Here is a 17,219-nt window from a genome sequence, read left to right on the forward strand (position 1 = left end):
TATTGCTTTGAAAAATTAAACCTATCCATGAGTTACAGACTGATGAAACGTTGGGATTGTTGGCAATTTACTTTAAAAATAGAAACAGATTCATTGACTTCCTATTCTAAACAAAGAAGCTAGTAAAAAAAATATTTTATCAAACTGAAGATTTTCCTTTACTTGTTATTGTTTTTTACCCTATACATGTTTGACCCGGCCTCTAATTGTTGTAGAATAACCCACAAAGAAGTGGGCAGAGAACAGATCTTTTTCTGAGCACTCAAGTCTCGAATGCAGGACAACAACAGGATTACTCAAACATGCATGAATCAATAAATATAAAAAGATTTTAAAAAACGCTGAAGGAATGTTGTTATGGTTAAAAGCACAGAAGTGGATTTTACATACTATGTCCCCTTTAAAACTAAATATAATGGGCAAAGTCTTCAAAATGTTGCATCAAACTGGAAGCGGAAGCCTATAAATATCTTCTGTTATTCAAGCACAGGTGTTTGTAATGTTCAAAATCTCCTCGAAAAACACGCATTGAGTCTTGGACCGGTGGCACCATATGCTTGTCTCCAGAAAGATCATTAAAAAAACATACTGTGGAATCATTCAAGACACCTTTAAGCTGATAAAATCCTGGAAGCCAATGGTTGTGATTTAAAATGATAAAATATTGTAAGTGTTTTTAAGAGTATAAACTGTTTTTCAAAGTATATAAATGAAATTGTGTGGTTTGTAGTGAACTGATAATTTGGCCAGTGTAGTAACAAGACTCCCTGGAGTTAAACAGGATTTCGGAAATAAACATTGGTTCCAGTTGGCAAGATCTTTCTTACAGAATGTTACTAAGACAGCAATTCAAATCTTATTATGTTTTTATTTTCTAAATTAAACAGAACCAGCAAATCAGACTAATGTCGCAGCAGTGTGGCTTTTAATCGGAAAGTTCAAATCTAGCTAGCTCTCTTCTGTTCACAATACAATCAATTGACCTTCATTTATCGAGCCCTTTACAACGCTCAAGATGAGCAAAGTGCTTTCCATTAAATCAAGTCAATACGGAACCATAATACGATACAATTAACAGTGCAAACAATAAAACAAACTGTACAAAGTAAGTGTCTGAGTGCTAAAAGCCAGTCTGAATAAATACGTTTCAAGCCCGTATTTAAAACTCTTTTATGGTGCGTGTATCGATTGGCAGCTTCCACTCAACGCAATGAAGTGCCTTTTGCCAAACACTCCACTTCTTCTGTGTGAATGTGGTACGCGTGATATTGGCCTCCTGTTTAGGGCTAATCGTGACTGTATTTAAACATTTTCAGTGTCCAGTAGAAATAACCGTTTAACTAGTCGAAACAGAAAACAATCGCTGACTAATCGGCTATTAAAAAAAACATTAGTGACAGCCCTACTAGACAACAGAGGGTTTACCTTCTGCTGACCAAAATGACCAAGCTGCCTACATGAATCCTAATAGAAAACCGGCCACTGAAAAACATGTACGCCCTGATGCACTTGTACATATTTTGATGGTGGAGGAGGTCTGAACTACACTGAACTGCCGCAATATCACCAACAGTTTTTCTGGCCTTCTTGTGTGGGATGTGTAGTGGAGAAGCCCAATTTTCACCACACATGTACGCTTATCGCTCATCGGAAAAGCTGCATTTCGATTGCATTATTGCTCAGATAGACAAAGTATGGTACTGCTAACAGTTCGTACGCCCTAGAGAAACACAAGGCAGTAATTGAAAATCAAATCCTGGGCTATGCATGACAATAAGTCATAAGTTTGCTGCCCTCTTACATGCACCAACACACTTATGATTCACTAATGTGCAATTTCATGGTGGTGACAAAGGCCTGTCTCCCCAATGGCTTGGGTGATGTATTTGATGCGTGAGACGTGGAACCAATTTTGGTCCATCCCTCGTGAGATTAGAACGGAGACATGCAGAGTGACAGCCAGAGCAGTGTGCCTCTCATCAGTAAGTCCACTTTAAAATGTCGCCGGTGTCAGAATGGGATGGACAAGTGTGGGAAGATTGTCAATTATCAATTAGAGTTTGGACGTCCGTGCAACAAGACAAGAGGGGAGGGTGGGGTGTCTAAACTTGGTACTCAGAAAAGTATCAATGAAAAGTTAAACTGTTGAGTGTCAGATTAGAAGAAATTAGAAGTTTTTATGACAGCAATATCCACCGACACAAAGTATTCAAAACAGGTGCAACTGGTAGGTCAAAGTTACAATACCCTGAATAATAATAATTTACTAAATGATAAAAAAAAAAAGTTTTTACTGTTATCACAAGATCAAGTGTTTTTGATCAAAGTGACGTAACGTTTCTGGTGGAGGAAACACCACATGCTTGTCTCCATGGAGATGTTATTGCTTTGCCTGGAATGTTTCACAGTATGACATGTATTCATTTATTGTTTACAATGGGAGCCTGGGGCAAAGGGAAATACACGACAGCACACAAATTATAAAAACATTTACACCAATTAGACATTAAGAACAAATAAAACAGAGTCTGCCTTTAAAAGCAGTGGCAGTTTTTAGTCTTTTCCTTTTGAAATCGCACAAAAACCCCCAATTGTACGCAGCTCTCCCAATCTCAAGTCTGTTTGAAGGGCAATCCTAGCCAAGAGAACGTGCTCCCTCCCCAGTCAGATCTTACATGGGGCAACAACACATAAACTCAAATCATCCAATGGATCAACCTCCTGGCACCAAATGAAGGCCACCCAGGCCCTGGCAGAGAGGTCACAAAGCTGGGTGAGCCTGCCACAATCGCAGAGAAATGTGATATAACATATGGCATGTTTAGTCTCTACTACACCATATTGCCTATTATTGAAAAACCCAGAAAAGTCCAATCCAAAATTTCCGGTTGATAATATGTTGTAACAGTTATTATTACTGCCATAACTGCCATAGGTATTTATGTCCAGTTGACATAATTTGAGAATAAATCACACAAAATGTCTACCATTTTCTTTTGTGCATATGGACCTCATGGGTTGTGCATTATTGTAAAACTAAAAACAGTATAACTGAATATGAACAGGCTCTGTGCCAACCTCTTTCTGCAGCACCAGATTTGAGAAAAACAAATTACAAATATATTACTCAAAGTAGTCACCAATTGATGTCATGTATCCGTCACATGGAACTGCCTGTTGAGAATCCACTTACAATTGTGATAATAAAAAACCCACATGTTCTCAGTTCAAGAGCACTAAAGCAACTTTTCATTTACGCTGCTGTAAGGCATATGGGAAAAGTAATGCTTCATAACATGCAGCCCAGAGCATTTCTCTCACTCCGGTTAAATGCTCTATGGCTGGGGTTTTCAAATGTGGTACGCGAGCTCCTTCTGCTGGTACGTGAGGTTACATTTCTAATTAAAGCCGCAAGCGGCATCCAACGGCCCTCGCGGGCCGCCGGCCTTCCGACTCTGCTCTCTGCATTTTACAGAGATGGCGCTAACGCAATTGTCTAAGAACTAAGACAGTGACACATTGGACATGTACAATGCTGTGCTTAACCAGTGCAAATTAACACAAATATCGGTCAAATGTGCAGCTCCAGCGCACAGAGACCGTGACACTTGGAATAAAAATATGGATAACTTTTGATGCCCCGCTTGTGTAGATGATTCTCCCCAAATATGAACTTGATCGGATAATCGCCCTAGGAGGAGTTTGTTAAAGTGTGAAGTGTAAAAATGTGGTAATTTTAGAGATTTTGCGGTTTCCCCATAGGGATAACATGGGATGTTTCTGTCATCGCTACGGCTACGCTTTACCAAATATGACTTTGACTCCCATACTTTTATTTTGGGGATGGCAAATGAGAATTGTGTGCAAAATGTCATGTAATTTGGAAAAACTCTTGTTTATAGGCCACTCTGAAGGCCAAATAGTCCAAATTCTGCGAAAAGTTTGCGGCTCAGCTGCACAGAGACCATAAATGTTATCCATAAAATTTGAATAACTTTTGATGCCCCACTTGTATAGAGGAGGTACACCGATTTTGAGATCGGTGGGCCAAACGCACTAGGAGGAGTTTGTTAAAATGTGAAACGTAAATGTGAACATTTCAAGGATTTGGCGTTTTTCCCATTTGTGACAGTATATTTGCAGCTCCACGGCACAGAGACCGTACCACTTAAAATCAAAATATGGATAACTTTTGATGCCCCGTTTGTGTAGATGATTTTCCCCAAATATGAGCTTGATCGGGCAATCGCCCTGGGAGGAGTTTGTTAAAGTGTGAAGCGTAAAAATGTGGTCATTTTAGAGATTTCGCTGTTTTCCCATTTCTGACATATATTTGCGGGTCCGCCACACAGAGACCGTAGCACTTAGAATCAAAATATGGATACGTTTTGATGCCCCGCTTGTGTAGATGATATTCTCCAAATATGAACTTGATCGGACAATCGCCCTAGGAGGAGTTTGTTAAAGTGTGAAGCGTAAAAATGTGGTGATTTGAGCGATTCTACGATTTTCCCATAAGGATAACATGGGATGTTTCTGTCATCGCTACGGTTACGCCGTACAAAATATGACTTTGGCTCTCATACTTTCATGATCAGGATGGCAAATTAGAATTTTGTTCAAAATATCATGTCATTTGGAAAAACTCTATTGCTTATAGGCCACTCTGAAGGCCAAATAGTCAGAATTCTGGGAAACGTTTGCGGCTCCGTCGCACAGAGACCGTAAAAGCTATCCTTAAAATGTGGATAACTTTAGATGCCCCACTTGTCTAGAGGACGTACACCGATTTTGAGGTTGGTGGGCAAAACGCACTAGGAGGAGTTCGTTAAAGTGTGAAACAGAAAAATGTTGATATTCGAGAGATTTAGCGGTTTTCCCATAGGGATAACATGGGAAGTTTATGTCATCGCTACGACTACGCCGTAAAAATTAAGGCATTTGTCTGATTGGCTTTTTTGATAGGGACGCCAAAATAGAATTTTGGGTAAAGTTTAGAACATTTTGGTAAAACTAATTTTTGACCTTCAATGTTAATTTAAAGGTCACTCTGTAGGGGGCGCTATCGCGCCCATTTCAATTTTGTCATCATAAACTGGTCCAAACTAGAAAGTTGAACAACTGATTCAAATTTGGTCATAATCGGACTGGTTTTGATCAAATGGGAGCAATTTTTAGATCTGCAATATTCCAAAATAAGTTGTCCAACTTTGCGGCTGCGCCGCACACAGACCGTAAAAGGTATCTCCAAAAATTGGATAACTTTAGATGCCCCACTTGTCCAGAGGACGTACGCCAATTTTGAAGTTGGTGGGCAAAACGCCCTAGGAGGAGTTCGTCAAAGTTTGACGTGAACAAAATGGCTAACACAGCGTGTTTTCATTTTCAAAGGAAGATGGCGGTCATAGGGTAAGTCTGGGGGCGTGGTCACAATGATTTTTTTTTTTGTCCTCACGAGAGGAATGCATGTCCCGAATTTCGTAGCTTTACGACAAAGTTGACCTCGGGGCGTCTCCCATAGGCGCAATGTATTTTGACTTTTGTCGGTGGCGCTGTCGCGCCATTTTTTGACGAAAAAAAAAATGGCCCAGAAAAAACAAAATTTTTCGCCGATTCTGAATTTTGGGCAAAGTTTGGTGAGTTTTTGAGCATGTTCAGGGGGTCAAATTAGAGATCAAAGCGCTGAAGAAGAACAAGAAAAGATTAAAGCCGCAAGCGGCATCCAACGGCCCTCGCGGGCCGCCGGCCTTCCGACTCTGCGCTTTCGACTTGATAAAGATGGCGCCCTTATTGTGTGTTGAATTAAAAAAGAACTTGACAGACGGGGACACATTGGACATGGCCAATCCAGTGCAAATGAACACAAGTGTCAGTCAAATTTGCTGCGCCGCCGCACAGAGACCGTAGCACTTGGAGTAAAAATATGGATAACTTTTGATGCCGCGCTTGTGTAGATGATATTTCCCAAAGTAAAGCTTGATCGAGCTATTGCCCACGGAGGAGTTTGTTAAAGTGTAAAGCGTAAATGTGAACATTTCAAGGATTTGGCGTTTTTCCCATTTGTGACAGTATATTTGCAGCTCCACGGCACAGAGACCGTACCACTTAAAATCAAAATATGAATAACTTTTGATTCCCCGTTTGTGTAGATGATTTCCCCAAATATGAACTTGATCGAGCAATCGGCCTAGGAGGAGTTCGTTAAAGTGTGAAGCGTAAAAATGTGGTCATTTTAGAGATTTCGCTGTTTTCCCATTTCTGACATATATTTGCGGGTCCGCCACACAGAGACCGTAGCACTTAGAATCAAAATATGGATACGTTTTGATGCCCCGCTTGTGTAGATGATATTCTCCAAATATGAACTTGATCGGACAATCGCCCTAGGAGGAGTTCATTAAAGTGTGAAGCGTAAAAATGTGGTGATTTGAGCGATTCTGCGATTTTCCCATAAGGATAACATGGGATGTTTATGTCATCGCTACGGTTACGCCGTACAAAATATGACTTTGGCTCTCATACTTTTATGATCAGGATGGCAAATTAGAATTTTGTTCAAAATATCATGTCATTTGGAAAAACTCTCTTGTTTATAGGCCACTCTGAAGGCCAAATAGTCAGAATTCTGGGAAACGTTTGCGGCTCCGTCGCACAGAGACCGTAAAAGTTATCCTTAAAATTTGGATAACTTTAGATGCCCCACTTGTCTAGAGGACGTACACCGATTTTGAGGTTGGTGGGCAAAACGCACTAGGAGGAGTTCGTTAAAGTGTAAAACATAAAAATGTGGTAATTTGAGAGATTTTGCGGTTTTCCCATAGGGATAACATGGGAGGTTTCTGTCATCGCTACGACTACGCCGTAAAAATTTAGGCATTTTTGTGATTGGCTTTTGTGATCGGGACGGCAAAATAGAATTTTGTGTTAAGTTTAGACAATTTTGGTAAAACTAATTTTTGACCTTCAATGTTAATTTAAAGGTCACTCTGTAGGGGGCGCTATCGCGCCCATTTCAATTTTGTCAGCCTAAACTGGTCCAAACTAGAAAGTTTAACAACTGATTCAAATTTGGTCATAATCGGACTGGTTTTGATCAAATGGGAGCAATTTTTAGATCTGCAATATTCCAAAATAAGTTGTCCAACTTTGTGGCTGCGCCGCACACAGACCGTAAAAGGTATCTCCAAAAATTGGATAACTTTAGATGCCCCACTTGTCCAGAGGACGTACGCCGATTTTGAAGTTGGTGGGCAAAACGCCCTAGGAGGAGTTCGTCAAAGTTTGACGTGAACAAAATGGCTAACACAGCGTGTTTTCATTTTCAAAGGAAGATGGCGGCCATAGGGTAAGTCTGGGGGCGTGGCCACAATAATATTTTTTTTTTGTCCTCACGAGAGGAATGCGTGTCCCGAATTTCGTAGCTTTACGCCAAAGTTGACCTCGGGGCGTCTCCCATAGGCGCAATGTATTTTGACTTTTGTCGGTGGCGCTGTCGCGCCATTTTTTGACCGAAAAAAAAATGGCCCAGAAAAAATACATTTTTTCGCCGATTCTGAATTTTGGGCAAAGTTTGGTGAGTTTTTGAGCATGTTCAGGGGGTCAAATTAGAGCTCAAAGCGCTGAAGAAGAACAATAAAAATTAAAGCCGCAAGCGGCATCCAACGGCCCTCGCGGGCCGCCGGCCTTCCGACTCTGCGCTTTTGACTTGATAAAGATGGCGCCCTTATTGTGTCTTGAATAAAAAAAGAACTTGACAGACGGCGACACATTGGACATGGCCAATCCAGTGCAAATGAACACAAGTGTCAGTCAAATTTGCTGCGCCGCCGCACAGAGACCGTAGCACTTGGAATAAAAATATGGATACCTTTTGATGCCGCGCTTGTGTAGATGATTTTTCCCAAAGTAAAGCTTGATCGAGCTATTGCCCACGGAGGAGTTTGTTAAAGTGTGAAGCGTAAATGTGAACATTTCAAGGATTTGGCGTTTTTCCCATTTGTGACAGTATATTTGCAGCTCCACGGCACAGAGACCGTACCACTTAAAATCAAAATATGGATAACTTTTGATGCCCCGTTTGTGTAGATGATTTTCCCCAAATATGAGCTTGATCGGGCAATCGCCCTAGGAGGAGTTCGTTAAAATGTGAAGCGTAAAAATGTGGTGATTTTAGAGATTTCGCTGTTTTCCCATTTCTGACATATATTTGCGGGTCCGCCACACAGAGACCGTAGCACTTAGAATCAAAATATGGGTAAGTTTTGATGCCCCGCTTGTGTAGATGATATTCTCCAAATATGAACTTGATCGGACAATCGCCCTAGGAGGAGTTCATTAAAGTGTGAAGCGTAAAAATGTGGTGATTTGAGCGATTCTACGATTTTCCCATAAGGATAACATGGGATGTTTCTGTCAACGCTACGGTTACGCCGTACAAAATATGACTTTGGCTCTCATACTTTTATGATCAGGATGGCAAATTAGAATTTTGTTCAAAATATCATGTCATTTGGAAAAACTCTATTGTTTATAGGCCACTCTGAAGGCCAAATAGTCAGAATTCTGGGAAACGTTTGCGGCTCCGTCGCACAAAGACCGTAAAAGTTATCCTTAAAATTTGGATAACTTTAGATACACCACTTGTCTAGAGGACGTACACCGATTTTGAGGTTGGTGGGCAAAACGCACTAGGAGGACTTCGTTAAAGTGTAAAACATAAAAATGTGGTAATTTGAGAGATTTTGTGGTTTTCCCATAGGGATAACATGGGAGGTTTCTGTCATCGCTACGACTACGGCGTAAAAATTTAGGCATTTTTGTGATTGGCTTTTGTGATCGGGACGGCAAAATAGAATTTTGGGTAAAGTTTAGACAATTTTGGTAAAACTAATTTTTGACCTTCAATGTTAATTTAAAGGTCACTCTGTAGGGGGCGCTATCACTGCCATTTCAATTTTGTCAGCCTAAACTGGTCCAAACTAGAAAGTTTAACAACTGATTCAAATTTGGTCCTAATCGGACTGGTTTTGATCAAATGGGAGCAATTTTTAGACCTGCAATATTCCAAAATAAGTTGTCCAACTTTGCGGCTGCGCCGCACACAGACCGTAAAAGGTATCTCAAAAAATTGAATAACTTTAGATGCCCCACTTGTCCAGAGGACGTACGCCGATTTTGAAGTCGGTGGGCAAAACGCCCTAGGAGGAGTTCGTCAAAGTTTGACGTAAACAAAATGGCTAACTCAGCTTGTTTTCATTTTCAAAGGAAGATGGCGGCCATAGGGTAAGTTTGGGGGCGTGGCCACAATGTTTTATTTTGTTTATCCTCACGAGAGGAATGCGTGTCCCGAATTTCGTAGCTTTACGCCAAAGTTGACCTCGGGGCGTCTCCCATAGGCGCAATGTATTTTGACTTTTGTCGGTGGCGCTGTCGCGCCATTTTTTAACGAAAAAAAAAATGGCCCAGAAAAAATAAAATTTTTCACCGATTCTGAATTTTGGGCAAAGTTTGGTGAGTTTTTGAGCATGTTCAGGGGGTCAAATTAGAGATCAAAGCGCTGAAGAAGAACAAGAAAAATAATAATAATAATAATAATATTTTTAGCGCTGCTGTTGTCAACAATTAGTGAATGGGCTACGCCCATTCACTAATTGTTGACTATTTCTGTCATAGCAGGAGTAAGTATGCATGATCCATGCCTTCGGCATGGGCTAGTTCACTGTACTTGCCAGGGGCGACGGGGTACCAAACATGCGGGCGCAGCCCGCACACAGACCGTAAAAGGTATCTCCAAAAATTGGATAACTTTAGATGCCCCACTTGTCCAGAGGACGTACGCCGATTTTGAAGTTGGTGGGCAAAACGCCCTAGGAGGAGTTCGTCAAAGTTTGACGTGAACAAAATGGCTAACACAGCGTGTTTTCATTTTCAAAGGAAGATGGCGGCCATAGGGTAAGTCTGGGGGCGTGGCCACAATAATATTTTTTTTTTGTCCTCACGAGAGGAATGCGTGTCCCGAATTTCGTAGCTTTACGCCAAAGTTGACCTCGGGGCGTCTCCCATAGGCGCAATGTATTTTGACTTTTGTCGGTGGCGCTGTCGCGCCATTTTTTGACCGAAAAAAAAATGGCCCAGAAAAAATACATTTTTTCGCCGATTCTGAATTTTGGGCAAAGTTTGGTGAGTTTTTGAGCATGTTCAGGGGGTCAAATTAGAGCTCAAAGCGCTGAAGAAGAACAATAAAAATTAAAGCCGCAAGCGGCATCCAACGGCCCTCGCGGGCCGCCGGCCTTCCGACTCTGCGCTTTTGACTTGATAAAGATGGCGCCCTTATTGTGTCTTGAATAAAAAAAGAACTTGACAGACGGCGACACATTGGACATGGCCAATCCAGTGCAAATGAACACAAGTGTCAGTCAAATTTGCTGCGCCGCCGCACAGAGACCGTAGCACTTGGAATAAAAATATGGATACCTTTTGATGCCGCGCTTGTGTAGATGATTTTTCCCAAAGTAAAGCTTGATCGAGCTATTGCCCACGGAGGAGTTTGTTAAAGTGTGAAGCGTAAATGTGAACATTTCAAGGATTTGGCGTTTTTCCCATTTGTGACAGTATATTTGCAGCTCCACGGCACAGAGACCGTACCACTTAAAATCAAAATATGGATAACTTTTGATGCCCCGTTTGTGTAGATGATTTTCCCCAAATATGAGCTTGATCGGGCAATCGCCCTAGGAGGAGTTCGTTAAAATGTGAAGCGTAAAAATGTGGTGATTTTAGAGATTTCGCTGTTTTCCCATTTCTGACATATATTTGCGGGTCCGCCACACAGAGACCGTAGCACTTAGAATCAAAATATGGGTAAGTTTTGATGCCCCGCTTGTGTAGATGATATTCTCCAAATATGAACTTGATCGGACAATCGCCCTAGGAGGAGTTTGATAAAGTGTGAAGCGTAAAAATGTGGTGATTTGAGCGATTCTACGATTTTCCCATAAGGATAACATGGGATGTTTCTGTCAACGCTACGGTTACGCCGTACAAAATATGACTTTGGCTCTCATACTTTTATGATCAGGATGGCAAATTAGAATTTTGTTCAAAATATCATGTCATTTGGAAAAACTCTATTGTTTATAGGCCACTCTGAAGGCCAAATAGTCAGAATTCTGGGAAACGTTTGCGGCTCCGTCGCACAAAGACCGTAAAAGTTATCCTTAAAATTTGGATAACTTTAGATACACCACTTGTCTAGAGGACGTACACCGATTTTGAGGTTGGTGGGCAAAACGCACTAGGAGGACTTCGTTAAAGTGTAAAACATAAAAATGTGGTAATTTGAGAGATTTTGTGGTTTTCCCATAGGGATAACATGGGAGGTTTCTGTCATCGCTACGACTACGGCGTAAAAATTTAGGCATTTTTGTGATTGGCTTTTGTGATCGGGACGGCAAAATAGAATTTTGGGTAAAGTTTAGACAATTTTGGTAAAACTAATTTTTGACCTTCAATGTTAATTTAAAGGTCACTCTGTAGGGGGCGCTATCACTGCCATTTCAATTTTGTCAGCCTAAACTGGTCCAAACTAGAAAGTTTAACAACTGATTCAAATTTGGTCCTAATCGGACTGGTTTTGATCAAATGGGAGCAATTTTTAGACCTGCAATATTCCAAAATAAGTTGTCCAACTTTGCGGCTGCGCCGCACACAGACCGTAAAAGGTATCTCAAAAAATTGAATAACTTTAGATGCCCCACTTGTCCAGAGGACGTACGCCGATTTTGAAGTCGGTGGGCAAAACGCCCTAGGAGGAGTTCGTCAAAGTTTGACGTAAACAAAATGGCTAACTCAGCTTGTTTTCATTTTCAAAGGAAGATGGCGGCCATAGGGTAAGTTTGGGGGCGTGGCCACAATGTTTTATTTTGTTTATCCTCACGAGAGGAATGCGTGTCCCGAATTTCGTAGCTTTACGCCAAAGTTGACCTCGGGGCGTCTCCCATAGGCGCAATGTATTTTGACTTTTGTCGGTGGCGCTGTCGCGCCATTTTTTAACGAAAAAAAAAATGGCCCAGAAAAAATAAAATTTTTCACCGATTCTGAATTTTGGGCAAAGTTTGGTGAGTTTTTGAGCATGTTCAGGGGGTCAAATTAGAGATCAAAGCGCTGAAGAAGAACAAGAAAAATAATAATAATAATATTTTTAGCGCTGCTGTTGTCAACAATTAGTGAATGGGCTACGCCCATTCACTAATTGTTGACTATTTCTGTCATAGCAGGAGTAAGTATGCATGATCCATGCCTTCGGCATGGGCTAGTTCACTGTACTTGCCAGGGGCGACGGGGTACCAAACATGCGGGCGCAGCCCGCATGTTTGGTCAGACAGTTGCAACGCTGCCTTCGGCAGCGTTGCGGGAGCAATAGGCCCTCCCCCTGCTGGGGCTCGGGCCTAAAAATAAAAATAATAATATTTTTAGCAAAAACAATATAGCCGTTTCCACTATAACAACAAATTATACATCGTTTGAAAGCTCTAAGCCTTCCCCATGCCGCCATGGGGTGGAATCATCATTACGAGCGCTTACGCGCTCGTCACTCCCTATTCCGTCGGGATGCCCCGCCCACTCCCCATAGACTTCCATTGATTTGAGCAGATACAAGCATGGCCCATGCCTGCGGCATGGATTCTCGCGTACGGGACGATGCCAGGAGGGTTTTTGGAGGAATGCAGCGCTTCGCGCTGCTGTTGTCAACAATTAGTGAATGGGCTACGCCCATTGACTATTTCTGTCATAGCAGGAGTAAGTATGCATGATCCATGCCTTCGGCATGGGCTAGTTCACTGTACTTGCCAGGGGCGACGGGGTACCAAACATGCGGGCTGTGCCCGCATGTTTGGTCAGACACTTGCAACGCTGCCTTCGGCAGCGTTGCGGGAGCAATAGGCCCTCCGCCCTGCTGGGGCTCGGGCCTAATAATTCTGCCTAATTTCAGAGTTGATTCTATCCACTTTTTGGTCATCCTCTTAATTTCTTGGTTAAAACTTTTAGCAATAATATAGTGTGAACAGTTTGAGAACCACAGCTCTATTGCTTTTGTGTTTTTCTCCCTAAAGTAAGCCATTGCAGACAACAAGACCTTCACAAGGAGCTGTTGGACAAAGCTCAACTTTAAGCCATATTAGATGTTTGAATCAGTTGTAAGAGTTTAGATAACCAGGCAAACCTGGCTACATGTGGTAAATTAGAGGAAAGGCTGTTAATGGCGCAGGGCAGTAATCTGACATGATATCCACTAACAAAAATATATTGACAAATGCTGGCCTTTTACACCTTGCCTGGGACTACAGTTAGAAACTAGCTAAACTACAGCTAATACTGGCACATTTACAGAAATGGTGATTAATGTGTAATGTCCCAGTTTAAATAAACCAATAATAATATTATTATTATTATTTGTATAATTTTTTCTTATGTGCACACTATTCTTATATTTTATATGATGTTCTACATCTATCATGTTATCAAAACTACATTTTAAATCTAGTATAGAAACATACTTCTAAAATGGTAAGAAGTGCTCTTCAAACTAAAGATCTAAAGCTTGTTCTACTGCATTTTCAAGGGCTGCTGTCCGAGGTGCTGAACAACTCAACAGGGTCTGTACATATTATAGACATTAAGAACAGTAACCAATTCAAGCAACCAAAATAATGTCAGTATAGACTTTATATGAAATGATGTACCATTAATCAGCTTCAGTATGTATCATCACTCTTATAAAAAGGAAGTCACTTGCAAACAGAAAAAAGAATGAGGGGACTTGAGTGGTTACACATTGCTATTCAAGATTTATGTGGTATTGCACAGACAAATCTAGATTGTATCTTATTATTTTTCACTGATAATTGTATATATTCATACATTGCTAATTATATATTTTCCATACTCACTTACATCTGAAATATGAAAAGGCACAATTTACACAGGCTCGTCTATTGACAAAACCACACCTCTACCCATCTCCAGCTCCACCAACCTCGCTGTGCTGTGCGCATAGACCTTGTTTGTCTCACAGTATGTACAAAATTAGGTGAACGTGGATGAGAAATGCTGAAAACAGATGAGTTGGGTGATAGACGTCAGCACCAGGCCAAATGCGTAACAGCTGACTGTCAAACACACACCAGGGGATTCAGCCTGGTCTCGAGGCCTCACTGTATGGTAATGTACACATGGAAAAAGCTGCAGGTACAGACATATATGCCCATGATACTAAGAGCTCAGACTAGTCATGTGTCATGAATGTTATTACAGGGGGAGTGGCAATGCTTTGGGAAAAACAGAACTGCTGCTTGTGTTAAAGTATTTAGTGGTATCGGATTGTAACAATACACAGAAGGATGCCTATTCAACAGTATACATATGAATGTGTCTATATTATGTCAGTCAAATACTGGTATAAATATATGAAGATGTTTAAGGCATTGATCAAAACATCATTTTGAATGGGCAGTGTGTAAATTAATTGATGACAGCAGTTCAGAGTACTTGGTAGTGAGAGACTATACCTACTTTACTCTGAGATCACTTGAAAATATATGGCAACCAGCTAAAAACTGTTGATGTATCCATTAATTAAATACACACAACATAAAAACAGCTAAAAGCCAAGCTATATTTTGGGTTCAACCATAATTTAAAAAAAAACATGGTCAAACTTGTGGATTCAAAAAAAGACGTATCATTATTTTAACTCTATATTTTTAAAAGTATAGAGGTTTATATTTCTATTTCCATGTCTTATATCGACTTGACCCTTGAGTTGTTGGTCTTTATACAAGATCTAAAACTCGGTCTTGAGTGAATCTCATCGTGAGCTTTCCAAGGTCCTGATCAGCTCTGCATTAGCACAACTGCATCATGATGTGATGAGAGAAATGCCCTTCCACACGCTCACCTTCCACCTCGTCCTCGGCGAGGTTGACCGGTGCGCTGTACGAGAGGATGTCGGGGATGGTGCACACACCCCGGTACATCAGCGTGGATGTCACTGGGTGCATCGGCATTTTGGCTGCGACCTTTGAGCGCCACCGGCGACCTCGTCATACAGAATTGTCAGGAGAGAGGACTTCCCTCCACGCTCAAAGCACTGGGGATCCGGGAAAGCAGATCATTGATGAGGAAAGCAGAAGAGTAGTGGTTCCACTGCCCCAAATTCCCAGGTTTTGGTCAGCGGAGAGCGGAGGAAAATACAGGTTTAAAAGTCTCTGATGTCCTACCTCATTGTGGTTCTGTGATTACTAAATGATACGAAAGCAGAAGTCATTGGAAACTAGCCAGACGCACGCACGAAGCCCAACATCAAAGACACTCCAAATGGCACAGACTATTTCACGGATCCTCAGTTTTATATCCCCCTCCGCGCCGTCTCTTCGGTCCTCTGCGAGGGCTTTCCCCGTATCCACTTGTTGGATGTGCGCTTCGATGGCGCACTCGCTGTTTTTTTAGTCAACGGCTTCGTGTAATCCTCAACGACGTTCAGTGCGCGCGGGAAGAGCCGTGCCTCCTGTTGAAAGCGTGAAACAGGTCTGTTCTCACAACTGCAAGTGTCTCCCCCTTTGCGGAGAGAGAGAGGGGCGTTTGTCCACGGCGCTTACATGAAGTCAGTCCCTGTCTCACCGTCACGCTGTCTCTGGCATTTTATTACGGGCTTTGTGTTGACTGTCCACCACCAATTAAAATTAATGACAATAAATAAAATAATCGGCTAATTATAAGATTAAGGCAATACAAATTACAAAAAATGCTATTTGATATATATTTACAATATGTGAATAATTAACTATTACCTGACTTGTTCATGAAGTTAATAATGCAATAAATGCACATAGTAACTGTGGCAACGTGGTCTTTACAATCTCTTTCTTGGTGATTATTTATTTGAGAGTGGTTAGTGTTTTCTTATGCTGTTGGCTGGCTTTATCCTCAAGCCACACTAACTCTCCAACTGCGGATGACAATGTGTCTTTCCAATTTGCCCTCTACAAGGCTCATAGCAACTGATGACAATAATCACAATGAGGACAATTTCAAGAGGCATTCTGGAGAGAGAATTGCAGTTTCACTGTAACTGTCTCAAAGCTAATTTGTACTCTTTAATTTGGCTGTTTAAAATAAGCTGCTGTTGGAAGTTTGCCTTGGCTGCTGACGACAACGTGCACATATAATGATCAATACAATGTATATATTAACAGAACCATGATGCTCAGAGAAATTTGAGCCCAGTGAAACTATCTGAACAAGGGTCAGTTGGTCCCGGAGCCAAAAAAAAAGTCCATATAATATAAATCCTTTAAACCCTCATACATATAGCTATAATGGACATAAGACCGACCGCGGCCGCCCACTTCACTCACAAGTGGTTCCACGGATGACCACACTTCCTCCAAGTTTGGCTCTGACGCACTCATTTTACTGTTTCAACAAAAGCTCATTTCACAGCCAGCAAGTGTTGTTATTAAGTACAGGGGATATTAAATATGAAACAATGGGAAGTGTTTTATAGCGCGTGGGTGTGAGAGTGAAAGAGAGGAAGAAGACGAAAACCGATCATGTTTTGTATCAGTCCGCTTATCGTCTGCAGTCTGTCCGTGCGTGAGCCTCTGTCACTTTGCTCGGGCAGATTCTGAAATACACTGGAGGGGTGTCATGGTTGGCTGGAGTGGAGTGGGCAGAAGAAATGGCACTCACGCCAATCATTGTTTCCAAGATCTGTGTTCTATTTAAACTTGTAAAAGAATAGGCTGTTCAGATTGTCTTGTACATTTCAGTGGGTAGTCCACGGTGCGTGCCAGCGCCAGCTCATCACGGCTGGCTTATTTTGTTCTGTGAAGGGTTATCAAAAACCAGAAAACAAATGTATCGGCATTCAGCAGGATGTGTGGCACGACTGGATATATGCTTTTATTGATGAGCTAGATGTTGAGGTATACAGCTAGTCATTTTACCTCGATGTGATACAGCAAATACAATACTATTGACATATTTCAAAATCATGTTTAAAAGGCATTCAAATTGGCTCATGGATTTACAAAGAGGTGTCTTCCATAGCAATTATTTTATCATTGCAACTTTTCTCCCCGAAAGATTAAAACATTTTCGACTGTCAGTGTTCTATTGTTACTATAATGAATAACTTCTAACCCATTCACTTTCACTTA

General features: G+C 41.4%; 1 protein-coding gene across 1 annotated transcript in view; it reads right to left on the reverse strand.

Annotated features, from left to right (window-relative positions):
- cabp7a (calcium binding protein 7a) overlaps positions 1–15,603 on the reverse strand; it is a 38,478-nt gene extending 22,875 nt beyond the window's left edge. Inside the window, exon 1 of the mRNA XM_072433766.1 lies at positions 14,957–15,603. Coding sequence (XP_072289867.1) covers positions 14,957–15,065 — 109 coding nt within the window. The 5' untranslated portion in view covers positions 15,066–15,603. The remainder of the gene's footprint in view (positions 1–14,956) is intronic.
- Positions 15,604–17,219: the final 1,616 nt, after the last annotated feature.

Source organism: Eucyclogobius newberryi, unplaced genomic scaffold, assembly GCF_026437365.1.
Source record: "Eucyclogobius newberryi isolate DKJ021-1_F unplaced genomic scaffold, fEucNew1.0.hap1 SCAF_6, whole genome shotgun sequence".
Taxonomy (NCBI): domain Eukaryota; kingdom Metazoa; phylum Chordata; class Actinopteri; order Gobiiformes; family Gobiidae; genus Eucyclogobius; species Eucyclogobius newberryi.